Source organism: Tursiops truncatus, chromosome 19 (assembly GCF_011762595.2).
Source record: "Tursiops truncatus isolate mTurTru1 chromosome 19, mTurTru1.mat.Y, whole genome shotgun sequence".
In the NCBI taxonomy this organism is placed as follows: domain Eukaryota; kingdom Metazoa; phylum Chordata; class Mammalia; order Artiodactyla; family Delphinidae; genus Tursiops; species Tursiops truncatus.
Genome location: NC_047052.1, coordinates 5240996 through 5268401, shown reverse-complemented (window position 1 = coordinate 5268401; position 27406 = coordinate 5240996). Strand labels below are relative to the sequence as shown.

The 27406-nt window shown below is 46.3% G+C and overlaps 1 protein-coding gene across 1 annotated transcript in view; it reads left to right on the top strand.

Annotated features, from left to right (window-relative positions):
- Positions 1-27406, top strand: part of CDH13 (cadherin 13) — a 1012702-nt gene that overhangs the window by 756928 nt on the left and 228368 nt on the right. The window contains exon 7 of the mRNA XM_019940487.3: positions 21553-21731. Coding sequence (XP_019796046.1) covers positions 21553-21731 — 179 coding nt within the window. The remainder of the gene's footprint in view (positions 1-21552; positions 21732-27406) is intronic.

The window sequence follows — 27406 nt, the reverse complement described above, 5'->3', positions numbered from 1 at the left end:
GGACTCCACAGCTCTGATAGCCCTTGCACCGCATGGCTTCCATGACTCTGTGAGAATAACCAAAGAGAAGTCACAGGTGGAAATAGGAAGCCATTTGGTTTAACAGAGACCAAGGTGGAAGCGTGGAGCATCACAGGGCAGACAGCTGAGTTCAGGACCTTCCACACACGCCCTGCGGTTCCCCCAAGTAGCAGCAGCTGTCCTGCAGGTGACACCTTGGTCTGTTCAGCAGGACCTGTCTCTCTGCTGAACTTGGACCTATAGGAAAGGGGCTGTTGTGGCCCAATTTCTGGCTCTGGACAAGGAAAAGAACTTGGATTTGGGAGGCTGGAGACCTGAGTTTGAATCTTCCCCTGCCTCCTGTTTGACTCTGTGATCTCAAGTCCATTACTCTATTTTTCTGAGTCTTTTTTTCCACTGTTAAAACAAGGATGAGGAGGCCTGTTTCAAGGAGTAGAGAGGATTAAATAGGAAATAGGAAGCAGCTGGTGTATTTAACCCAATACCCCTGAAAATTGTGAATAAGAACACTTGTAGTACTCTTCACTCGTTCACTCATCCATTCATCCAACAAAAGTCGATGTGACACTTATACCCCAGGTACCCTGGTAGCCTCCTAGCCATTGGGAATATGTCTGTGGAGATGGTAAGCCCTTCCCTCAAGCCGCAGTCTAGTAGCTGATTCTGACACTATGTAGACAATTGCAACCCAGTGTGCACAGGACTGGGGTGAAGATAAACCCGGGAGGGAAATGAGGCCAAAGAGAAGGAATATTTAATGCTGCCTCAGGAAGGAGGTTGGGGGACAGACTTTCCAGGGTGATCTAAAAGATGAGCAGAAATTACTGAGGCGGCGCAGGACCAGCGAGGGGGAGAGGAGAGTATGAGAGTCCAGGCCTGAATGAATGGCATGTGCCGTCATCGTGGCAAGTTTGGGGAAGTTCAAGGTCAGTGTTTCAGCCCAGATGAGCTAGCTCATACTGCTATAGCCCCTAAAATGCAGTGGCTCACCAAGAAATGGTTTATTTCTTCTCGTGATAATGGCCAGCGGGGGCTGTTTGGGGACTCTGCTCCATGTCACCCCCTCTCTGAGATTCAGGCTGACAGAGCAGAGCAGCTCCCATGTGGAACACTGGCAGTGGCTGTGCAGAGGGAGAGATCGAATGGCACGGGGACCGCCTCTTAAAGCTTCCGACTGAAAGGGACACGCCTCCCTCGTGGTTACGTTTCATGTGTCAAAGTAAGTTGCAGGGCCACACCTAAGTCCAGCAGAGGAGGTGAGCGCAGTCCTTACACGTGGCCAGAAGAAACCAGAAGTATTTGTTGATAGCAGTGATGGCCACCACAGTCAATGTGGCAGGAAGGGGAGGGGACAAAGATGAGGGGAGAGCAAAGGGGAGGGGAACGCCGGCCAGGCCAGGAAGGCCCGTGATGCTTTATTCTAGATTTTTTTTTACTGTATCCAGCAGGAGCCATCAAAATATATCATGTCTGAGAATGACACAAGGAACCGCTCATTTTAGAAAAGTTAAATTGGAGACAGCAGGGATGGTGTTCGTTCATTTGTTCCACAAACATCTACGTTGGTGATACAAAGCAGAAAAAGTCCACATTACATTTGATGAAGGAGGGGAGACCATCAGTCAACAAACTAAACAGACGAATTTATAACATTTCAGAGGGTGATAAGTTGTAGAAAGAAAAGTGAAGATGGAATAATAGTTTGGAGCCTGTTAGAAAACAAACTAGTAGCTTAAAGGTGAGAGAAGGGAATGCATTAGGAAGCCATTAGAAGGTACTGGGTCATCTCTCAGAATCGTAAGAGGGTAAATGAGATAAGGTGTATGGAAATGTCTAAGGCAAGATGCTTCAATAAACATTAGTTGAATCTGAACTTAGAGTTGGAATAGCTGTTTTGAAGCATTCAGTCCCCATGGACGCAGATGTGACTTGAACACTTTTCAGGAGAGTGGAAAATAGACAAGCCACTCAGCTGGTTTATTAAGATGGAAATTTTCACAAGGGCTTAAATAAAGATTCAAGTCAATGGGCACTGCCTTTTTAATTGATAAGAGCGACTTGGAGGTAAATGTGAGGTGCTTGCTGCCTGTGTGGCTATAGAATTGGGGGAATTCTTTAAACCTCCCTGTCAGCTAACTGTGAAGTGGGGATCTGTGTATGATCTCGTGAGCCTTTCTGTAGAATAAGTGGATGAGATGAGAAGCAAAGTTGCCTCTCTTACTCCTCTCTTTCCATTCCTCACTCTGAAAGTCAGCACAGTTCACAAGTTTATCAGCTGAGGAAGCACCTAACAAACTCTCTCCTCTCCCACTTCCATGCCCTTTTGGCACTGTGAACTTGAAATTCACTGGCATTGTTCTGTGTACCAGAATCACAGATGCTAAAAGTTGAGGGAGTTTTCAGAGGTGATCTGATGGTTCGCTCTCCTTTGAAAGCAGGATTCCCTTCTGATACCCAACAGCAATTGTCATTCAATCTACACACATACACACACACACACACACACACACACGCACACACACACACACAGAGCGATGCGAGCTCACCGCTCAGCAGGCAGCGCCTTCCATCACTGCACAGCTCCCTCGGTCGCCATGTTCTTCCCCAAGACCAGTCCCCTGGTCTTGAGTTTCAACATAAACGTGAAATCATTCGAGTATTAGAAGGTAACATACTCCCATTTTAGGACATGCTCTCTTCCAATCATGATAGGCTAGTTTTTGTCTTTCTTTTTCTCTATCCTTCCTTCCCTTTCAGTCTTAAAAAGGTTGAAAAAAGGGCCCAGTTACTAGAACTAATCTTTACATCACAGTAGCCCTGCCATCTAGACTGCCTGCTGTGCCCTCTCCTCCTGACAGGCTCGGTTTGTCTCTTTCCCTTGTATATTATGGGAGCCAGGATGATCCAGGATTCCAGCCATGATCCAAGAAGGGCAGAATCCAAGGGCAGGGCTGGAGGCCTCTAACCCTTCTGCATAAACTTTACTTCTCGGTACTGGCAAGAAATACAACCCGTGATAGTTGACATTCAAGGAAAACATTCTTATTGAGCCCCTTGGACTGGATTAACTCCAAAGCTTCTTTCTGTCAAATGTCGTGTGATTCAAAGAAGGAAAAAAAATACACTGTGCACATTTTTCTTTCCTTAAAGATTGGAAAGAAATGAGGAAAAAGCTTGTCTCGTTCATGTTTTTATAGAAATATAAAGCACGTGTCCTCTGTGACAAAGATATTTCTTTCCCTCTAAATGCAGCAGAGCCCACGAAGAGCTTAAGTGTGAGCGAATGTCACACATTCATCTTCCTGGGCCACTTTGCTACGCTTCTGTAAAGATAAAATGGCTTTCGCAGTATTGGAAATCGTGAGATTTAGGAGCTGGTCCCCTGCATGTCTTTGGGATTGAGCCTGGAAAATGTGTCCATCATTAGCTGACCCCAAGAACAGAATTTATGACCTCTGAGGGCAGAGGCCCAGCAGCTGTTCTTCACTGAACTGATTCTCAGGAAACTGATCCAGAAACATTCTTGGGGCCATAGATACGCATATGTTTCTCATGTCTGGTCCTGCTCTGCCCTGTCCCCACTGTCTGCCTCCAACTGCCTCATTCTTGGCTGTACAACAAGAGTCTAGCTTCCTTATATGCCTGGGTTCCAACCCCGATTCCACCAGGCACTGGCTGTGTGACCTCAAGCCTGTCACCGCTATTCCTCCAAGGACAACCTGGGGATGAGAACAGAACCTCCATGAGGTCAAGTTCATGCACTAGGGCTTAGGACAGCTCCTCATGCATTGTGAGCAGTGTGGTAGGCTGAATCGTGGCCACCCAAAGATAGCAAGTCCTGGCCCCTGGAACTGGTAAGTGTGACTTTATTTGGAAGAAGAGCCTTTGCAGATGTGATTAAGTTAAAGATTCTGAGATGAGGCGATTACCCTGGAGTATCCACGTGGGCCAATATCATCACAGGGGTCCTTAGGAGAGAGAAGCAGAAGGTGTTAACACAGAAACACAGAGAAGGTGGTGTGAAGGCAAAGCAGAGGGAGATGGGGCCACAAGCCAAGGAATGCCAGCGGCCACCAGAAGTTGAATGAGGCAAGGGACAGGTTCTCCCCAGAGCCTTCAGAGGGAGCGTGACACCGCCCACACCTGGATCTCAGACTTCTGGCCTCCAGGACTCTGAGAGAACAGTTTTCTATGGTTTTAAGCTGCCTGGTGTGTGCTAATTTGATACAGCAGCCCTAGAAAACGAGTGCAGTCTGTGAGGGGTGCATCAGGAGTGTGCCTGGGACATAAGCCCTGAGGCGGCAGACACCTGGTGACACTGTGGGCAGCTCACGGCAAATCCTCAATGCGTTTTCGCTCAGTTAATGAATTCAGACTGCTGCCGTCCTGCCTCTCCCTTTCTCTCCATCTCGTTTTTACTCTGCCTCTCTTCCCTCTGTCCCTGATGAGATTTAACCATCTGCTAATCATCCCCTAGTGTAAGCTTCAGTCTCTCCTGTAGTTGCCGGCTGACCCCTTCCTGCCGTCAATCACAGGTAGTAGGCTTCTGACTGCTCACATTTTGGCAAAATGAGTTGCTTAGGACCCTGTGGCTTACTGTAGTGTTTCTTTTCTCTACTGAGATGGGGTCTTTTGTACCACAATACTTTCCTATTTTGCGGGCCATGTCTGGGGCAGATGGTATTTAAGAGGTTGCATTCAGGGCAACCTAAATGTTCAAAAGCATGGAAGGCACTGGTTGATGTGACGGGTGCTCAGGACCTTTAATTCGGTGCTTTTTCAACTTGACTTGCAAATTCACTTGTCTCAGAGTTTCCAGCTCTTAAAAATTCTTTAACGTGCCCACTCTCTTAGCAGGAGGGAGAGTTTGAAGATGGCCAGTGGTGCTGTTTTGCAGGCTTTAATACCTCTTTGCGCTCAGTAAATGGGCAGGTTATTTTGTGGAAGGAAATGTTTTAAAGACTTAAATGCTAAGTAATAATCAAATAGTCCAGAGGTGAGCAGACCATTCCCAGTGGTAATGCAGGGAAAAACAACTTGAGACTGTCCCCGCCCTAAATCGCAGCTGGGAGCTGCTAAAGACATTCTTAAGTCCGTCACCTTATGCCAGTGGAGATCCATGCTGCCCACCACGAGATGCTTTCAGAACGACCTTGAATGTGCTTTTTACCAAGTGCCTGCGTTGCACTGTGGTGCAATTTTGCGTTTAAGCATTTCTGTCTCTCCTAGTTGAATGTGGGAAAGTTGAGGAGCAGGGACTGTCTTATTCATGTCCGTATCCACGGTCCTAGCTCAGGACCTGCCACAAAGTGGCCCCAGTAGAGTGGAGTTGAAATAAATGAATATTTGCAACACACAGGCAGAATTTCTGCTTTCCTTGGAGTGGGCACAGGACTGGCCCGTGAGGGCATATCTTTTATTGAAAATGAGATTCTTAGGTTGTGCAAATGCGAAGGGTCCATTACACACTGATGAGGCAGCTGTGGTCTCTCCAAGCCCTGCAGGTAACATGGGCTGGTAGAGCACGAAGAGACCTTAAGAGGGGGTCACGTTTGGCTCCCGCCATTTCCATATATCTCTTTTGTCTGTCCTCAAACAGCCTCTGCATCATCCTCCTCTGTAGCAGGCAACTATTACAGTACAAGAAGCCCTGTCACAGATCCATATGGCTCTCCTGGGCTTTTAGTGGTAGTGAATCCACACACACACACACACACACACACACACACACACACACACACACACACACACACACACACACACACACACACACACACACACACACACACACACACACACACACACACACACACACACACACACACACACACACACACACACACACACACACACACACACACACACCTGTTTGCACACCCTCACTTTCAACTTTCTGTGTATTTCCTGCCTCCAGAACCCTAGGCCATAAGGGCCATTATGAAAGGGAGGCAGAAGGGTCAGAGTCAGAGAAGGAGATGTGATGAGGGAAGCAGAGGTCAGAGATATGGAGAGAGATTTGGAGATGCTGTGCCGCGGACTGGGAAGATGGAGGAAGGGGCCAAGGAGCCAAGTCACGCAGGGGCCCCTCTAACCACACGACGTTCCCTCTGCCACTTCTTACTCGTGGCATCAGGCCTTTGGGCATTAGAGGGTAGCTCTCCTGGCCCTCCCTTTGCAGGGCAATAGTGGAAGCTTATGAATTGATCTTGGCTAACAGGAAGAATTTCAGAAAAGACAGACATGGCTAAAGGAAAGACCGAGATCAGTTTGGCAACTTGCAAGAAGGGGCTGTGTTTTGATTATCTGCGAGTCACCCAGTGCATGGAACAGACCCTGAAATATTACTGAGGCTTAATATTGAGTTAAAATCATGATCGCCTCCCTTGTATTTGATAGTCTACGTCTATTTATGCAACCTAAGATTACCTTAAGGAAAAAAAAAATCTATTTCACCTAATCGTGCATTTATTCAGACTTAACTTCTACCTCTTTATCAAAAGAGGTTCCTGTGAGCTGTGCCTGTCTCATCTTGTAATAATAATCATATTCTCAAAGAACACAGAGTCCTGGGTTGAATATTACATATATTAACTTCATTTAATCCACAAAACAACTCCATCGGATGAGTACCATTTTTTATCTAGGGGTGCATCCAGTCAGTCCAGCCTGAATCATGTGTCTGTTGGTTCTCTCAGCTTGGGAAGCAGATGTCTTTGGTCTCTCCCCTGCCAGACTATTTCCAAGAAGAGAACATTCCCATCTGGAAAGGCAGCACCATTAGGAGGCTGAAATACACACACAGGAGAGACAATTTAAAAACATAAATGAGGGCTTCCCTGGTGGCGCAGTGGTTGAGAGTCCGCCTGCCGATGCAGGGGACACGGGTTCGTGCCCCGGTCTGGGAAGATCCCACATGCCACAGAGCGGCTGGGCCCGTGAGCCATGGCCGCTGAGCCTGCGTGTCCGGAGCCTGTGCTCCGCGACGGGAGAGGCCACAACAGTGAGAGGCCCGCGTAATGCAAAAAAAAAATAATAATAAAAATAAAAACATAAATGAAATGAGGAAGTGTTCATACAGAGTGAGCCAGACGCTATTGGATCTGTTCTCCATTTACTCCATCACTAAATATTTACTGAGCACCTACTGGGTGCCTGAGTGTTGCGTTCTGTGTGATACAAGTGTGAGTCAGATATGCATCGCTTAGTTTTACGTGGTGTCTGAGTTATTCCATGAGTGGTGTCCTGATGGCCTGGAAGAGGTAATGCAGCTTTCAAAAGTGACATTCGCCCTGGAGCGAAACAGTCATTGCAAGTGGAAATGACTCTCCAGTTCCACATGGCAGGATTGTCAGGGAGAAGCTTTGTCACCCTTCTCCAGGCTGAGAGCCCAGACATCCAGAGGGGTCCCGCTTAGATTTCAATCCCAAGCGCGTTTAATTTCAGATTTGTGTGACCCTGATCAAGCTCCTTCATCAAGTTTTATTCTTCATAAAAGATCCAATTCCCCAGACTCATAAAATGACTCCTTCTAAGTCAGTGTTATTTTATAAATACCATTGCTCGCTTAAATCACAGGCAGCTGACTTCCCAGCCATAAAACAACAGCTTGCAACATCACTATGGTACCCAATATGTATTTACTTATCAAGTTGAAGAACACGTGTTTGCAAAATCAGCAACATTACAGCTCCACCAGCAATTTGCCGACACTTTCTTCCCGTTGAAGGCAAAGTCTCGAGTCTCAGATGTGCCGTATTTCCGCATCCTGCCTCATTTTTATCTTGCTACTGCAGTAATCACCAGCCCCCTCCTCCTGCCTCTGCAAACCTCCCTGAGCCCCTCATTGACCATGCCTGTGACTTCAGGCAGGTTATTTACCTAACAGGTGCAGTTCTGGGGGCATCGATCGTCTATCTATTCTTCACCACAACTCGGGTTGCTGGCCCTGCTGGTCCTTGGGGCTCCTGACATGGCTCAGAGATGCCCCAGACAAGCTCTAGTGGGTCAGAGCAAAAGTGTTCTATAGCCAGTCTGCAGGGAGAGTTCTTGAAAATTAACTGTTCCACGTGCAAAGTGTAATCTGAAATGTCTAAGAGACGTGACCTGTGCTGGAGTGGAGTGGGACAAAGGCATTGTGGCTCAGCCACTGACCACTGGATAGCCTGGTCGGTGGGCGAGTGATGTCACCCATTCAGGTGTCTGCCTGTTTTACAGGTGAGGAAACTGAGGCTGTGTGAACTTGCATGTATTGCCCAGATGACATGGCCAATAAATAGAGTGTCAGAGTCTCCATCTGTCTGGCCCCATCTATTGCCAGGATCACATTCTCCAGATTCCATGCCGGGTCAGTAGGTTCAGAATTTCTGAGGGTGAGTTTCAGGCATTAGGAGTATTTTTAAATCTTCCCAGTTGATTCAGATGAGCAGCCAGGGTTGCAAGGCATAGTTCCACATGTTGCTTTAATTTCATACTGGTGTGTGACCCACATCTGGTGGGACCCATGTTGTCGAGCATAAGTATTTTATTAAAAAGAAGAAGGCAGCGTAGGATCCAGGAAATCAAGGCAGAGGCCAGGAAGATAGCAGCTCAAGAGCTGGGCGCCAGAAGAAGCTTGCGCAGGTCTCCCAGGGCAGAGAACCCAGAGCTTGGGAGGCGGGAGCCGGCACTGAGCAGGTCGCGTACCAGCGCGGAAGCTGTTTAGACTTCTTGAGCTGTTACGTAATGCTTCCCGCCTAATAGGGATGAAACCATGGGGAAGCAAGGAGTTTTATGAGCAGTAACCGCTGGAGCCCTAATGATGGAAACAAAGGGCTCTGCGTTATGGCCTGATTGGCAGGATCTCTGACCGAGATTCCTGCTGCGCCCAGGGGATCTCGATGCCTCTTGTACATTTCCCAGGCCTCTCGCAGGTCTGGCTCCTGGCTCTTAACCAGGACAGGCTGCATGATTTGTGGAATGAAAATGGGGGGCCCCTTGTTCAACAATTATTAAGACTGTCAAGAGGGTGACAGGAGAGCATTAAAACAAGCACAGGGCCCTTCTGAACACAGCACCGCGGCCGACCACACAGGCCGCACACCCGTGAAGCCGGCCCTGCTCTTGAGCTTACCTGAGACACCGACCTGGCCGTAGACTGCAGGTAGTAGTGGTGATCTGCACTTTCTGGATGAAGCACTTAATGAGTCTGCCCGTGGCTTTGCAGCTCTCTGCTTCTCCCACAACAGTCAGGAAACCACGTGTCCCAGTGGCAAGGCTACAAGATGCCAGTGTCTAGGTCCCTACATCACAACTGGGAAAGGAACCCCTTGAAAGGGAGCCACAATATGAGCTGAATCTGAGGGAGAAATTAACCCTATGCGTTAAGCCACTGACGCATGGATTGGTTTGTTATCTCAGTTTAGCCCAGCCTAATATAGGCTAAACTGAAATAACAAACCAATGATTTTAAATAGCAAAACTGCCTCGCCTTTGCCCTTAAAATGATGAGGGCAATAGGCCTATCTTCAGACTTTACTTAGGAATTAATATTTAGTGGAAGTCAGGCATTAATTATTTACTTGTTTCTGCTTATACCTTCACCATTACCTCAAGCTGTAATAGAAGAAAGATGATAACAAATAAAAATATTCATCCTTTATTCATTCATTCATTTACCTTATTCATTTATTTATTCACTCGTGCATTCAACAAATGTTTACGAAGCTCTTACTACTCTTATGAAGCTCATTATCCTGTTATCTTTGAAGATTTTCATGCTTTGAGTTATATAAAATTTAAGCAGGGGGGGCTTCCCTGGTGGCGCAGTGGTTGAGAGTCCGCCTGCAGTTACAGGGGACGCGGGTTCATGCCCTGGTCTGGGAAGATACCACATGTGAGCCATGGCCGCTGAGCCTGCGCGTCCGGAGCCTGTGCTCCGCAACGGAAGAGGCCACAACAGTGAGAGGCCCGCATACCGCAAAAAAAAAAAAAAATTTAAGCCGGAAAACTAAATGATGTTAGAATTAGCATGTTCTTCTTTTTAAAAAATTTCTTTTATTGAAGTAGATATACAATGTTGTGCTAATTTCTGCTGTACAGCAAAGCAATTCAGTTATACATATACATACATTCTTTTCCATATTCTTTTCCATTGTGGTTTACCACAAGAGGTTGAATCTAGTTCCCTGTGCTATACAGTAGGACCTTGCTGTGTATCCATTCTATATATAATAGTTTATGTCTAGTATTAGCATGTTCTTAAACATTATATATTCTGTATATTTGCATATTCTGTGGTACTAATATTTGAGCCACTGTGAGGGGAATAAATACAGAAGAGATAGTATCTCTATGCTCAGTGAACTTCACATCTACAAGAGAGAGTTCCAAAAGAGAGGCAAATTGTTTCAATTTTTTGGGGATGGGATTTTAAAAGTGCCATTACTTTTAGAGACCCAGGTATAAATAACTCGAAGATTGTGTTTCTCAGCCTTAGCACTTTTGACATTTGGGGCTGCGTAATTCTTTGTGGTGGGCCTGTTCTATGCATTGTGGGGTGTTCAGCAGTATCCCTGGCCTCGACCCACTAGGTTCCAACATCACATACCCCGCCCTGGCTGTGACGACCCCAAAATGTCTCCAGACATTCCCCAGTGTCCCCTGAGGGATAAAATCACCCTCAATTGAAAACCACTGCTCTAAGGAGAACTAGAATTGCTTTTTAAATATCTCTTAAATTGGTTAAGCAAACAAACAAAAAATACACCACAATTTCCTTTTGGTTTATTTTTCTTCAGTTTTATGGAAAAAATATTTTCACATTCGAGAATTTCAGCTACTTTGTACTAATCCAGTACTGGGGATAGAGATTCCACTTAAAAATGCTTTTTTGAAGTATTTTAGGCAAGATCAGTTAATTGAGCAGTGTTTCCTGAATCCTTTTTAAAGGGCTGCACAGAAAGGAATTATAGATAAAAAGATTAAATAGAATTTTGAATAGGTTTTGAGAAAAACATTACCTCAAAATGCTGGATGAAACAAAGAAATTAGGGCAATAAAGTGAATCCTGACAGGAGGGACCCCAGTTTTACCATGTGTTACCTTCTATCTCAAAAACAGTTATTTTTCCTAACATCTGGCCTGCTGCAGCTCAAACAACAGCTCACCAGAGAAGTAGGGCAAAGGCACTGTGGAGATTGAACATTTAGCAGGTGCCACGGAAGAATTGAAATAATGATAAGGTGGTTCTGTCGCCACCATCTCTTTATCCCTATAAAAATAAACCACCTTTGAAAACAGATGGGGGACAGCCATTGCTCAACTTGTCATAACTTATTACATATTTGACTGTCAATTTGTGTTTAAAAAACCAACTAGCTCCCGGGAGGGAGAGCAAATTTGAGAGGAGAAGTCGATCACATTTCAAATCAAGCCTGTGGTAATTGCAGCTACACAGAGGCACTCCTGGCTGCTATTAAAGGAGGTGGGCAACTATCTCAAAATTGAAGGTGTTCTCACTTTTAAGAACAGAGTTGTCTTCTTATTTGAAGGTACTTACTCATCTCAAACCTGCGTTGAAAGTATATACTTTGTGCCAGCTTGATTCAGTGCTTTAACAGAGAATATCCATTAGGCAACCACCACGCTCAGCGGTCAGCATATTGCAGTGATTTATGGTGATGTCGTTGGTAGCCCCAAAAGCCCAACATTTAGGAAATGGGTTGCATTCTCTTCTCATCAGTTTTTTGCCTGTACCTGTCCCTTTTTAGTTTGGTCCATCCCTTAAATATGGTGTGCTATTCGGTTAGTTAAAATGGCAACTTCCACACTATTTTTTTTTTTTTGCGGTATGCGGGCCTCTCACTGTTGTAGCCTCTCCCATTGCGGAGCACAGGCTCCGGATGCACAGACTCAGCGGCCATGGCTCACGGGCCCAGCCGCTCTGCGGCATGTGGGATCTTCCCGGACCGGGGCACGAACCCGTGTCCTCTGCATCGGCAGGCGGACTCTCAACCACTGCACCATCAGGGAAGCCCCCCACACTGTTTTTTAAATTATACAGTATTTTCTAGCTTCTATGTGAAGGTTAATCCACTTACACTCCTTTACCTGTTATCTATTGCTGTATAATGATACACACCAAAACTTAGTGCCTTAAAACAACAGCCATTTAGTTGTTCATTATTTTGCAAGTTGGGATGGGTTCAGTGGGACAGTTCTCTTGCTGGTCCTGCCTGAGGTTGGCCATGTGGCTGCTGTCACGTAGAAGCTCAACTGGAGCTGACTGTTCCAAGATGGCCTCAACTTGCATGTCTGATGGTTATTTAGGGGTGTCAGCCAGGGAGCATCAGTTTCCAGACATGTGGCCCCTCCAGCAGGAGAGCCCAGATATCTTTAGATGGCGGCTGCTTTCCAGGAGGACAAGCTCTTGTGAACAAGTACTTCCAAACCTCTGTTTGTATGTTTCCACGTGTCCCATTGGCCAGAGAATGTCAGACGGCTAAACACACAGTCCAGGTGGAAGGGACAATACAAAGTTATGATTTGCTGGAGGCTACTAATAGGACAGTCTTACCACCTGATAGAAAGATTATCTCCGGATTCAAGATGAGTTAGGTGAGTGGAAATCAATTTGAATATTTGAAAATACCTACCAATTGTGACTAGATGTTTCTACACTTGTCTAAATTAGTGCCCTCTAGCTCTAGGCTAAAGCAACAAAATTTACTTTCTAGAGTAAAACTATTTAATAAAATGTGTTTATTTTCTTCAATCTTTACTTTCTCCTTTTTCAGAGAACATTAGTTGTGACCACATGAAATAGCAAACTCAGAATGATGATGGCTTAAACAAGATGGGCTTTCACCTTTCTTTCATTTATTTCTTGTTCATGTAAACAAAGCCAAAGGGAGGAATTCCAAGCTTTCCTTGAAGCTCCGTGGTCATAAGAGACTCAGGGACTCATATTTTTTCTGTCTTTCTGCTCTACCTTTCTATCACGTGGCTTTTATTTGAAGGGCCACCTCGTGGTCCACAATGGCTGCTGAAGCTATAATAGTCATCACATCTGCATCCCAGGCATCAGGAAGTGAGGAGAGAGGGTGTTACAAAAGCACACACATTCTGGATGAGGTCCCTTTAAGGAACCTTCCCAGGAGTCTCACACACTTTACTTCTAATTATATCTCATTGTCTAAACCTTAGTCGGTGACCACAGTAGCTGGCAGAGAAGCTGGGACATCTAGCATCTCACCTAGTCAGCAATGTGGCCAGCTGAAATCAGAGTTATGTTACTAAGGAAGCAAGGAAGAATGGATGCTGGGTAGCAACTCACAGTCTGAGCCACAATCTCTTCAGTAAAGCAGGGTTCAAATCCTGGCTCATGGGGTGACTATATGGCCTTTTCAGTCTTTGTTTCCTCACCCGTACAAAGGGTTTAACAATATGACATACCTCCTGGAGTTACTATAGGATCAAATAAGTTAGCACATGACACATGCATCACATGTTTGTATTGTTGTGTCTCTACTGCCTCCCACTTGGCTGGGGCTGGGGCCACACAGGGGAACTTCCCTGTTCCAAAAGGGAGGTGGAAGGAAGAAGGGTGAACTCTTTATAGTGGATATGCCATTTTCTTACACTGTAATCTATCACCAGAGATTATAGTAACAATATTTAGTTACTGTCTTTGGGGGAAAGAATCGCCTCTACCTACAGCCAAGATCAAAGGTTGAAAACTGGTGAGCCTGAGACTAAGCCTGCCATGATCTGTTTTATTTGGCTTTCTTTGTCCCACTCAGTGATCTTCTGTATTTTACATTTGAACTAGTGTCCAGCATGTAAATATTTTGACAGTTTATATGAAAATCCAAATTCCCACCTTGTCTTGAAAAATCAAAAGGTCTGGCTTCTCCAGACTTGCATTTCAGAAATGCAGCACTTACCCTGAACTAAAAGGTAGCTGCCTCTTTGGCGGACATGTACCGTCTAGTTAGCCACCACCTCTCCCAACTGTATCAAAATCACTTTACTCATGTAAGTGACCGTGTGGGCACTGGGTGGACATTTGAGCTTCTCACTCCTGCCCCAGCTCTCATGACCCCACTCTGGGAATGGGGCCAGAGAGCCGCACCCTCAGGGCCAACGTGTCTGGGCTACTGTCAGAAGAGAGGCCAAAGGTCATTGGCATCTTCATCAAAACTCACATTATCAAGAACTTTTTAGGTCTAACACACAGCCTGACCACCAAATGAAAAGTGCGAGAGAGTCTTTGTGCTGGTAAATGACAATCCCTAGATAATTGGGGAACAGAGGGTCAGGCCCCCCAAAGGAGAAATGGTGGCAAAGCTGAATCTCCCAGCTTGGCCTTGGCCTTGGATCTAACCTGCTTTCCCCCTTCTCTCCCCACCAAAGTCAGAGTCAGAGCACCTCTTCTGTCTCCTCCGGAGTATCGGGCAGGGCTTTAAGAGTCTCCTCACCCACAGCAGACAGCCCACCTCCTTCCCCCACCCCACCTGCTAGCAGAGTGTTTTGGAGATAAGCAGAAAGAGTTAAAGTGAATTACGAGGAGCAGCTTCTGATTGGACCCCCCGTCAAATGAAGATAAAGCAGGTCTGAAATGCTAATGTAGGTCAATGGGGAAATAAGACATTATTTACGATTCATTCCATGGGTGCCTTTTCAGGAATGCATGCACTGCAGAGTGCGGGCTGCCTCTGGATGCCTATCAGATCGGTTTGGTATCTTCTGTCAACTACTCTTTGACAGTTTCCGTATTAATTCCTGTGTACACGGAAACATTGACAAGATCAGAGGAAGATGAATCATGCGTGCATGTGCTCAACAGAAGTTTCTAGACTTATCTAAGGGAAGAGAGGGATTGTTTCCTTATGAGATTTTAATTAATCTCTGCTTCTATAGATCCTGGGTGTGAGTCCCAGAACTAGTATGAGTTGCAGTCCATGTGGTTGGGTCCCATGAGACATTTGGCCCATCACCATCGTCATGGCAATGAGGTCCGCCCGCCGGAAGTGAGTTGCAAATTGCAGCAGTCAATAAAAATATCAATAAAACTTACAAAAAAATTAAAAATTAAAAAAAAATTTTAGTAAAAAACAGTAAATAAAACTTATATCTCACACTTATATTTATCACTGCCTAGGCACTGGACTTTATATTTCTTAATTTATACATTCTCATTGGAGACATTATCACCTCCAAGAGGGAAAAAATTGGTGCTTGGGGAGACATTAAAAACATGAGATATTACAGTGGTTTGTGGTCCTCAAAGGGCCATGATAGATATCTATGGCAGGGGATGACAGGTAGGAAAAAAATATCTAAAAAGACTCTTGGTGTCTTACTAGATATTAGTGATCATGAAAAAATAAAGGTTGAGAAACACTGCATTATTTCATTCAACGCCACAATAGCCGGTTAAGGGAAATGCTCTTTTGTAAGTGAGGAAGTTGAGGCTCCACAAAGTAAAGGAATTTGCCCGAGGATATCCAGATGGTTCCTGGTGTGGCAGGATTTGAAAGCAGACAACCCACATCCTCAGCAGTGCCTCTAACACTGTTCTGCCTGCATTTGTTCACCCGGTTCTCTTCTTGCCATTAACAACTGTTAGGGGAGATCTGGGTTGTGTCCACGTGTGTGGTCAGAAAGCAGTCCCAGACTGGTTGGCCAGTGGGGAGTTGCATGTCCCAGGCCACTAATGTCACAGTGGCAGCGATTTTCATGTTTGTACTCTGACAGTCGTGACCATGAGATATGTCTGTATATGATAGCAGAACTTGGCCTATAGGGTGACACACGTATTCTGGTTTGCCCAGGTCTGTCCTGGAATGCACTCAGCCCTGGGCACACTGGCTGGTTTGTCATCCCACATCTAGAACACTGATTGGGCGTTTGGAATCAGGATGCCCAGAACCCCTTCAACCTGAAGGACTCCAACAGAAATTTAGTTTCAAATCAGTGTCAGTCCGACTAGACATACTCCACGATACTTCTGTGTCCCTCCCACCCAGCTAAACAAGTCAAGGTGCCTAGAGTCTAAGGGCTTTCCTTCTGACACGGAAATAAACACGAAGGAGTGGGTTATGCTGTGCCGGATCTGTGGCCGTGTTCTCTTAAAAGTAACCTCTGAGGCACATCCCTGAGACAGTTTAGTCGCAGAGACAGATGTTTGGGTGGGGCTAGAATGCCCTACCTCCTCTCATGAGTTGGATGCTTTCTGATGACGTGACATTTTGTCACATCTAAGGAGCTCACTTAGTGATGCCTGCCATCTCTGATCATATTGGTTTTTATGTTTTGCATCCCCCTGGAAAGCATACAGTTGCTTCGACTGTGCTATCGAAGTGTATTCACTGCCAAATACAGACATGAATGTCCGTGTTCATGTCTCAATATATTATTCACTTATAAGAATATCATTTTTTAAAAAAGGAGTCTGACACTTTTGATCATGTGAAGGAAATGTTTGGGGATGAAGACAAAGAAATGTCAAGAACAGTAGAATTTTGTCAACTGTGGCACAGAGCGAGCTGTCTTTTGGAGTCTCCCACTCTTGAGGCTGGCTGACCTTACCTGGAGATTGAAAACAGCCCCTGACCTTCAGAGCTGCACTCCACTTCTCAAGGGTGTGACTATGCCTGAAATCACAAGGAAGCGGAACTTCAAACACCGGCTTCAAGGCCATGACACCAGGCGGCACATGTCTTTAATCAGAGAAACACAGCCAAGAGGAAGGGGCTACTGGCCAAGACAAAACTCTCCTAATTGTTTATCAGCCTATCACACTGGCAGCCATGTCCTTCGACAAAAGAAAATGACGGCCTGACTTGGGGCTTTCAACTAGCAGCCTCTAATTCTTTTGCTTTGGAGGGACCACTGCTAGTTCATCCAGCTCTGGGAGTGACAGAGTGATTATCATTTATGTTGACACATGGGAGAATATTGTGATGGGGAAGAAGACAGAAGTGTACTACATGGAGGACCCACACGTGTGTCTATCGTATAATTATCATTTCTCTGCCATCAGGAAGCACACATAAGCACAAGATAAGCACAGATGAGAAGCTGCTGGGCTGATGGACATAAATGAGCCCTTCTTCTCAGAGTCCAACATGTGGGCGTGGGCAAGGTTAAGGCATAGGGGCCATCCATAGGCCGTGGAACAACTGTCCTGGTGCCTACATGCTGAACATCAGCCCTGGACTTGGAATTGGTGTATGTCTGCTAAACCCAGGTCCAACAAGGACCTCTAGGGGGGGAAAGAGCTCAGAGGTAGTGGGGGAGCATGCCTGGTTATGAAAAATGTCCAGGCAGTGCTGTCCAATCTTCTCACTAATGAGTTATCCATGACTTCCGGTCACTGTGGAATAAGGCAAAGCTATGGTGAGTTGCAAGAATGCAATTCTACCCAAAGAACATTGACAGAGGACCTATTGAGTGATAGCTACCAAGCTTATAAATATGAGTAGAACACAGTCTGTGTCCCCCAAGGGCAAAATTTAGGACCATGTGACCCATCACAGAAAGAAGTTCTTAAAATGAAGAGGTTCCATCAACAAAGAAGTTTAGGAAATGCTACAGATGCTGTTTTCTCTTGGAGATTCACAATATGCATTTGCTTCTTAAGGATGCTAGGAAGTTCTCCAAGAGGAAAACCTGCTGAACTGTGCTTTCTGCATATTTCCCAAATGTGTTTCTCTGATGAACCCATGGAACCAGGGTCCCTTGGAAACAATTTAGGAAATGGTGATTTAGGAGGCTTAGCCCGCCAATTGCAGAAACTGGAAGTATGAAAATCATGATCCAGGGCTTCCCTGGTGGTGCAGTGGTTGAGAGTCCGCCTGCTGATGCAGGGGACGCGGGTTCGTGCCCCAGTCCGGGAAGATCCCACATGCCGCAGGGCGGCTGTGCCCGTGAGCCATGGCCGCTGAGCCTGCGCATCCGGAGCCTGTGCTCCGCAACGGGAGAGGGCACAACAGTGAGAGGCCCGTGTACCACAAAAAAAAAAAAAAAAAGAAAAGAAAATCATGATCCAGCCGCCAGAGGAGGAGTAGGACAAGAACAGGGTGTCGGGCCCATCAGATATACCAGGACTCGGGATAGAGCCTTGATCCTAGAGGAGTACTAGAGTACCGTATGGAGAAGCAGTGGCGGCTCCAGAATGTGTGTGTGAGTGTCTGTGTGTGTGTGTGTGTGTGTGTGCGTGCGTGTACGCATGCGTGCATGCACACGCGTGTGTATGTGTTATCATAGATTTGTGATCTCCACAGTAGAAACCCAAATCTATAAACTAAGACTGTGGACAAGGCGGGAGGGAGAAGGTAAGGCAGGGCAACTCTGAGATGATGGGCACCGGGGCTTCTGCCATAGCAGGTGCCGGTTTCTATGGACAACTTACTTCTGAGCTCCTTCGTCTGAGGTCATTGCCTGCACCGCCATGGTAGGCTCAGAACTCAGGACAGAACGGTGATAAAAGTCATCCTCCTCAGAACTCTAACGTACCAGGCACGGCACCAAGTTATTTAATGTATTGTCCCATCAAGTCCTTACAGTGACCATAGAGAAAAGTGTTACTAATGTCCTAACGTTATGAGGGGGCATATGGGGAAACTGAGGTTCAAGGAGGGTTGATTAACTTGCTCAAGTTCACACAGTTAGTTAAGACCTGAACCTAGATGTTACCCCAAGGTCGTTTCCTTCAATGCTGCAAACCTATTTAGATGACTTCAGCAATGCTCATTGTCTACAGAAGTGGGCCTCAGAATTAAATCCAGGTGTGTATTCACAGCAGGGTAAAGACAAAGGCAGGGCTTAAGACCAAGTTCACTTACTCCCTAACAATTCATTAAAATAAAAAACATCTTCTGTGTAACCTTGGGAGTATTCCAGGATAACTTTTTATCATCCCATATTATCAAATCTGCAAAAAATAATACCAAAAAAGACATTATCAATGAATGTCCTGGTGGAAACTAAAAATTCATCACCCTGAGAGGTCTTTTTTTCCTTCCTACGAAGCCATGACAATCACAAACCATGATGGCTTCATTTTTTTATACATTCTTGCCTGTTCGTTTCTGACTTCAATTAAAGGCATATTAAATAGGGCACAAATTCCATCACTCAAGCATTCGTTAGACACTAACAAAGTGCAGGGCACCAGGTCACAGGTCCTTAGCTGAGGACTGTTTCCTGTAGGGCATCCGTGGTGTGGAGGCCTCCTTCCAGGTCTTTGCCCACATGGAGCTCACTTAGCGTGGCCCGGGGTGAGATGTGGGCCTGGAAGTCGCCTTTCATTTCTGACAGAGACCCCCAAGTGGGCCTGTTTTCCTAGACCAGGAAGGCAAACGAGTGTACCCTTGACACTAACGCTGACAGACTGGCAGCGGCTTCCTGGACCACTGGGCAGAGAAAGAACCCTGATTGCACAGTGCAGCTCAGTGAGCAGCAGCACAGGAACCAGATGGCTTGCTGACATGGTCCGAAGGCAGGGGACAAGGCAGTGGGCTGCATGTGCCGAGTATCTATTCCGACACTGTCCCTGAAGCCTGCCCTGGTGCAGTTTCACAAAGAAACAAAGAAGGGCAAAGACACAACACAGAGCAGAAGATGTGTCTGGATACATCTGGTTTAATGGCAACATTGGTGAAATTAAGTGAGACTATTTCACAGATTGATGAGATGAGCTGAGACTATTTAACAGATAGATCTTACTTTAGGATGGTCAGATCCGTTTGCCTGATCATTCGGACCTAATGGCTGATAATCTGATTCTGATTATGGGAAAAAATAAACGGGCTTTGATGGCTTGGGAAGCACTGTTATAAAAGGGAAAGGAATACCGGGATGGTGACTGAACTAGATGAACTCTATGTTTCCTTTAAGCTTGAATATTTTCTGTATATGAGTATTCCTGCTGGGGACGATAGGTCTGCTGGTTCCATCTCTTACCCATTAGCTCACATGTTGTGGGCTCAGAGGATTCAGAATCAGAAGATGGGGCCCTACATTCACAGAAGAGTAAACCACAGTGAAAAATTAGAGTTGGGCACGTCACCCTGAGCCAAATATGGTGGCTCTCGGTTGTCAAGACCAGCAGGTAAATGTGCCAGATTCCACTCTAGACCGTGCTTCTATTGGTGTTTATAATTATGATCCCTTTAAATTAAATTTTAATCACAAAATACTACATGCTCCTTGTAAAAATGATCAAACCATTACAGATCGGCCACCATCTTCCCTCGTCCCTGCATCACCATTAATCCCAGTGCCCTCTCTCCTTTCCCAGGTTTAACCACCAAAGCCAGTGTGAAGTTCACCCTTATAGACCTTCTTCTATCCATTTATGGACATAAACTGTACCTGAAAAATATATGCATAAAGTTTGTGGAATTTTCTGTTTGCAAGTAGGTTCGTAAAAATGATGTTATACTATGGATAACATTTTCCAACTTGATATCATTCAGTTTTGGAGAGCCTTCTGTGTTAGAGCACATTATCTGTACAACCTTTTCTAAGTGCTGCAGAGTATTTCACAGTGTAGGGATAACATCATTTTAGCAATTCCTCTGTTGTTGAATGGTTAGGTTCTTTCCAAATGTTTCTCGGATCCTCCGTAAACATCCCCGCCAAAACCCCTTGTCGACACGTGCAAGTGTTTCTTGAGGGTAAATGCCAAGAGAGTGAATGCATTTTTTTTTGTACTAGTTGCTATCCAGTTGTCTTCCAAAGCACCTAATGCCAGTCGCCCTTCGTATCAGCTGTGTGTGAGCGAGCCCTGTGTCCGACACCCTTCTCAACCTTGTTATAATCAAATAGTCCCCGTCACTCTCGTCTTTATACCATCTTCGTCTCTAAAGTGTCGGCATTGCGGCTGCGCACAGAGCATGCTCAAGTAACATCCACGCCCATTCCCTGTAACCGGAATTAACTGCAGTACCTTTCCCTTTGAGGCGCCCCTCCTTCCCCTCGCTTACACCTACTCACCCACCTGCACCGGCAACCTTTCCTGAGCCCGTGGTTAGATGAGGCTGTTCTCATCCGTATTCACATCACCCTCTCTCAATGCGCTGTGAATGCTTTATTATTTTCAAACGCTCTCTCTCCTGCTTAGCGCCGACCTGCCGGACCCCAGGGAATGTGACTTTTTGGCACCCCTTTTTCCCGGACACCCATCCCAGGGCCCCCCACGTGGTAGGCATTCAATAAGAGATTTTAAAGTGAAGACCATTGTCACAGAGCCACATCCACAATGAAATGAAAGCCCGTGGAAATAAACAGCGTATCAGGAGAAGGAAAAATTAAGCTGTCAATCTGCTGAACAGGAAAGATTTCTTTATTTCAGGTCTTTTAACGTGATGGTGGAGAGAGGGAGGGTGGAAGGAAAGCTAAAACCTAACGGAGCCAGGGAAGGGTTTTGCTTTTTTAATTTGGAAAGTGATTGACGCATCACTCCACTGCCATTGCCCAGGTGCGGGGAGGGGCTCTGCCCATCGCTGTCCCCCAAGTGACCATCCCTTGCTCCTGCCCCCTCAGGAACCACGGTGATGCGGATGACAGCCTTTGACGCGGACGACCCGGCCACGGATAATGCCCTCCTGCGGTATAATATCCGTCAGCAGACGCCTGACAGGCCCTCTCCCAACATGTTCTACATCGATCCTGAGAAAGGAGACATTGTCACCGTCGTGTCACCTGCACTGCTGGACCGGGAGGTGAGCTGCAAAGCACACAACTTCTTTTTCATGAGAATTGAACATGGCTTTCACATGAGGGAAGATGTGCGGCTTCCGTCAGCGGCACTTTATGTAGCAGCGGAAATGAGATATTTACACATGGTTGGATTGGGGAGAATCTGTCAAGGGTGATGGGATGTTACGTGACCCCAGAAAACACACACTGGAAAAGCCATGTCCTTTGCGTTTATTTGCATTCATTCAACTCGATGCCTGTTTCCTCACTGACCACTTACTCTTTTTTTTTTTTTTTAATTTTTATTGGAGTATAGTTGATTTAGTTTCAGGTGCACAGCAAAGTGAATCAGTCATACATGTACATGTTTCCACTCTTTTTCAGATTCCTTTCCCATATAGGTCATTGCAGAGTACTGAGTAGAGTTCCCTGTGCTGTACAGCAGGTCCTTATTAGTTATCTATTTTATATATAGTGGTGTGTATGTGTCACTCCCAATCTCCCAATGTATCCCTCCCCCCTGCCCTTACCCCCTGGGAACCGTACATCACCGACCACTTACTCTTGAGGCCCCAGCGACTGTGGGCTCTGCCTGCCTCACCTGTCTGCCAGGAGGGTGGGGGAGGGAGGGGGGAAGGAAAGGGGAGGGAAGTGACTGTCCCAGATCACTGACACTCTCCTCCTTGTCACAGAGTCAGGTAGCTTTGACTTACTTCTTTCTCAAACCTTCTGCTGCCTGTGCCAGTGTTTCCGCCCGAGCCTTTCTCTCCCCTCAGTCTCTGCTCTTGTCCTGCAAGGCGATCTCTATGGAACCTCACCCATCTTCCAGGTCACGTGTCACAGACAGGTGCCCCGTGGACCTCAGTCAGTCCACATGCCTGCTCTTTGGTTTGGCCCAGGGTGTTTTAAAGTTTCATATTAGTCACCATATCCAAATATTTTGATTTCATATTTTTTTAAATTCCAATTTCCAGCCTTTCTGAAAATCAGAAATTCTGGAAATCGGGGTCCCAGTGTGGACATGTGGACGATGGGTCGGACCACTTGTGACAGTCAGGTGGAGCTGGTAGCAGCTGTCGCACTTAGGGGGGCATGTGTTCCTGGCCCACTTACATCCCCCTACATTTGTCTGGTGGCCCTGGCCTATTTCCCAAGTCCCAGGGCTACCCTGTCATCCCCCACAGGCTACCTTCCAGAGGAGAGCCTCTTGGCCCTTCACACAGCATGTCAACCCACTTGAGGATTCTCTGCCTCCATCACCCCCCCAGATCTGCCCCCATCCTGGGATCCCTTGTTCCCAGCAGGGCATCGTTCCATGGACGTGCCCCCTGGCAGTCACCCTTGACCTTCTGCAAGCACCATCTGCCGCAGGACGAGGGCTGGGTTTCCCTCACAGTCCTGTGCATTTTCCCCTCTGTGTCTTTGATTTAAAAACTCCTTGGGTGAGAAATGCCTTCTCCCCTCCTTTCTGTTTTCCTCGCTGTAGCTCTTCACAAGCTTCTGGGTTAGATGCGCCCCATCTAGGAAGCGGTGCTCCACCGCTGAGTCTTCCACAGCCTTCTTCCTCCTCCACTCTGACTGCTCTGAGCTGCAGCCCTCACATGGCATTTGTCACATGCTCCTTTACACTGTCATCTGTCTCTTTAAAGAATATCCCCTTCTGTCAGACTTCCCTGGCGGTCCAGCGGTTAAGACTTTCCCTTCCAATGCAGGGGATGCAGGTTCCAACCCTGGTCACAGAACTAAGATCCCACGTGCCGTGTGCCCCGCCCCCCGCCAAAAAAAAAAAAAAAAAACACAAGAATATCCCCTTCCTCTTGGTCTAGACCTGATGCAGTAACCGCTAGTCACATGTGGTTATTTAAATTTTAATTCACATCCTTGAAATTAAAATGTAAAAATCAATTTCTTGGTCAGACCAGCCACATCTCAACTGCTCAGGAGCCCTGTGTGGCTAGTGGCCACCATACTGGCCGAGACAGAGACTGTCACCACCATCACAGAAAGTGCTAGTGGGCACCGCTGGCCTAGACAGTAAATTTCTTGAAAACAGATGTGATCGTCTGCATGTTTGTTTGCCCACTACCTACCACAATTTCAGCACTCCTAATTATAGGTTTCTTGGCATATTGGCAAGAATGAATTGGAGATGACACTAAGATTTTACATGTGAAAAGTGGGAAACAGTAGCTGAAAATGGGGAATTATTGGAAAGAGAGGAAGAGATTGAAATTTGCATTGAAACTCTGATTGTCACTTGGAAAATGTAATCGTTTCTCGTTAAAAATAGGAAGCAGAAAAAAGAACATTTTAAGTCCATTTCCTCCATTTTGTCTCTCATTCTCTTTCCAAACCTCCCTATTTTTATGACTGCCTGACTGACGTATTATCTTCTTCAGAGGCAAGTAAGAACTTTCCATTTCTCCCTTTATTCCCCTCCCAGCACGCATGTGCGAGAACACACACACGCACACACACCAGCTTTCCCATAACCTCTAGTTCTCCTGAAGGCACTTGCAAATTCTTCCTACAAGAGAAAGGTGATTTCTCCATCTCAGCTTCTCTTTTTACTGGTAGAAAATGCATTGTAAGTCTCTATTTATAAACCAAAATGATAATATAGTAGATCATTCCATTTTTAAGGTTTATTTGGGGGACAAATGTGTCTCAAGTTCATGTTCTTGTCGTTTGGGTTTTTGTTAAGTAGCAATAAGTATATTACTATGGGAGTTAAATTAATAAGCCTTTTCAGCTACAATACATAAACAGCTCCATAAAGGAAAAAAAGATCAACGCAATTTAACCAAAATTGGAAAATCAATGAAAATGAATGAAAAGTGACATGTTTCTGTGAGGGTTTCCAGAGTTCAGTGTTGACCCAGGCAACATGGCTACAATCTGAAGGAAAGAAATGTCCCTGGATTCAGGCAAGCCTTGTCTGTTTACTAGTGCTGTGCTAAGATTCTCTTGGGCAAGTTTGCTGAAAGGGTAAAACGTGACTTCAAGTTGCTTGTCTTTAAAGGGCCAGAACTTGCGTGTCAGACTTCCCATGAGTATGTTCCAGTTTGCAGTGTTTTCATCTCACTGTACCTTTCCCAGGGTTCATGTCCATATGACAAGTTCCCGCAGTGGGATTATGGAATTGTTTGTTACTATTTCTGGAGACCTTCTGAGAAGGCATCCTGTGTTAGGTGTGGTTTCAGAAGTCTACCTCTGGATCATCTGGGCAGAACACTTAAAACAGATTTATGCACCATTCATTTTTAAGAAAATATTCCATTGGGACCCCTACAAACTTTGATATGATTTAAACCATTGTTAAGTGTGGTTACCATGTATTCACTGACAGTAACTGAAATGGTGTGTTTGCGCGTTGAATGGGTGTTAACAAATAGGATGGGACTCCTCCTAGAGCTGAGGGGCCCCTGAGGTTTCGCAAATGGTTTGCTCCTGTCTGGCCCCCGCCTTGTGGGAGTGGAGGTTCCGGAAGTTCAAGCGTTGACCTGAGCTCGAGTGATGTAAAGTTTTCACTTTGATTTTCCATCTAGTACTTTCCCAAAGAGGACCCCGACAGGACCCCAAGAGGGAGGTGACAGAAGACCTCAGGGAGGTGGGAAGGCACTGTTTCTTTTGAACCTGCCCGTCCACCTTTCCTGCCTGTCACACAGTCACTCTGTACTAAAGCTTGTCATGGAGGACAGGCAAGGACGCCAGTCAATGCTGTTTAATGCTGCCATTTTGGTCGCTGCCCTTTCTTCTTCCCAGGACGTCCTGAGCGGGGCCAGGGGAGACAGGTGCCTTCACTGCGCTGCCCCTTCCCGCGCTCTGAGGAGGAGAGGACTGTGTCAGTGTGTCCTCCCTGCATGGTCCCAGTCCTTAGCTCAGGAACATCTTTGCTGCAAGGTGAAGGGAAGGAAGGATGTCGGGGAGAGAGAGAGGCAGGCAGCGCGAAACGTATGGCCCCTCTGTGTGCTCAGGCCGCTATCTGGCCAGGTGACCTCCTTTCATTGCCCAGGGTGTCGTTGCAGCCTCTAGACCCAATTGCAGTGCAGAGCCGGGAGCAAGACCGCCCATCTCTCACCCACCCTGGGCAATGGGAACATGCTAGAAGGCAGCTCATCCACTTCATCTTCTGAGGACCCATAACTATAACTGACCCCCTCCTCTCCCTCCTAACTACGATCAGCCTCTGCCTTGGCTCCAATTCTGTGGGCCACCAGCGTTGCCCAGCAGATGCTGTCTGTCCAGTGGGCATCTCCCTGAGATGTTCCGCCTCCACTGAGCCGTGACCTTGGGGAGAACACCAGGCCAGGTGGAAAATGATATGGTCGGTGGAAGGGACAGTGGGTCAGTCCCTGCTTTCCAGTCTGTCCAAGGTTAACTACATTGTGGCTTCCCCCAAAGCGGGTGCATTTGCAGGCGCCGTGATTCAGGAGTCCTCTGGGGCAGCACAGTTGACTGCGGGCCTCCTTTGGATAGTGGACCACCTGGGAATGTGTAGCCTGGAAAAGGGGGGCTCAGAGGGAACAGGAGGGCTGTCTTCCTGTTTAAGGAGGGCTGGTCTTTGGAAAGAGAGAGTGGATTTGTTCTGCTTACTCCCCTAGAGGGGAAGAGTAGCATCAACTAGGACACTGGTTCTCAAACTTTGCTGAGGAGCTTTAGAAACCTCAGTGCTGCAAACAAAGCTGGATCCGTAAAATCAGTCTAGGGGGCGGGGGGAGGGGGCGGGGCACGGGGGGTAGAACACAGGCATCAGTAGTTGAAAGAGAACCCAGGTGATTCAAATGTGCTGTGAATTGCATGGTCTTCCTGCCTTTGGAGAGCATGTTTCAGTGTTCCTACTGACTTAGGAGGTGGGATCTGGGGAAAGAATCCTGGCCCCATCATTTATCTGGCTTTTGACCTAGGTGAGTGTATTCGTCTCCTAGGACTGCTGTTATGAAGTACCACAGCTGGGTGGCTTAAAACAACAGAATTTTATCCTCTCACAGCTCTGAAGGTCAGAAGTCTGAAATCAAGGTGTCAGGGGGGCCAGGCTCCTTTGGAAGGTTCTAGGGGAGAATCCTTCCTTGCCTCTTCTAGCTTCTGGTAGTTGTCAGCAGTTCTTGGCGTTGCTTGTTTTGTAGACACATCACTCCAGTCTCCAGCTCCATCTTCACATGTCCTTCTTCTGGAGCAGTGTATTTTCATGTTGTCTTCCCTCTGTGCATGCCTGTGTCTTCCTATAAGACACCAGTCATACTGGATTAGGACCCGCCCTAAAGACCTCATCGTTGCTCGATTACATCTGCAAAGACCCTGTTTCCAAATAAGGTCACATACACAGGTACTTGGGGTTAGGACTTCAACATATCTTTTGCGGGGACACACTTCAACCCATAGCAGTGGGTTATTGGACCTCTCTGTGCCTTGGTTTTCACCTATAAAATGGGAATAGCAGCACCTACCTCAAGTGGGTTGTTGGTGAGGATCAGATGTGTCAAAATATGTAAAGTACATTGTCTATTCTAAATAAACACAAGCTATCATCATTATCATTATTGATTTAGTAGTAAATTTTAAGAGTGGTTAGTCAGTTCCCTGTTGTAGGATATAGTCAAACACAGACTGCCCTTAGTAGGACATAACAGAAGGGATTCAGTTAACTAGTAAAGGTTATATCTTTAATGTCTTTTCCAACTTTGAGACTATAGTTCTT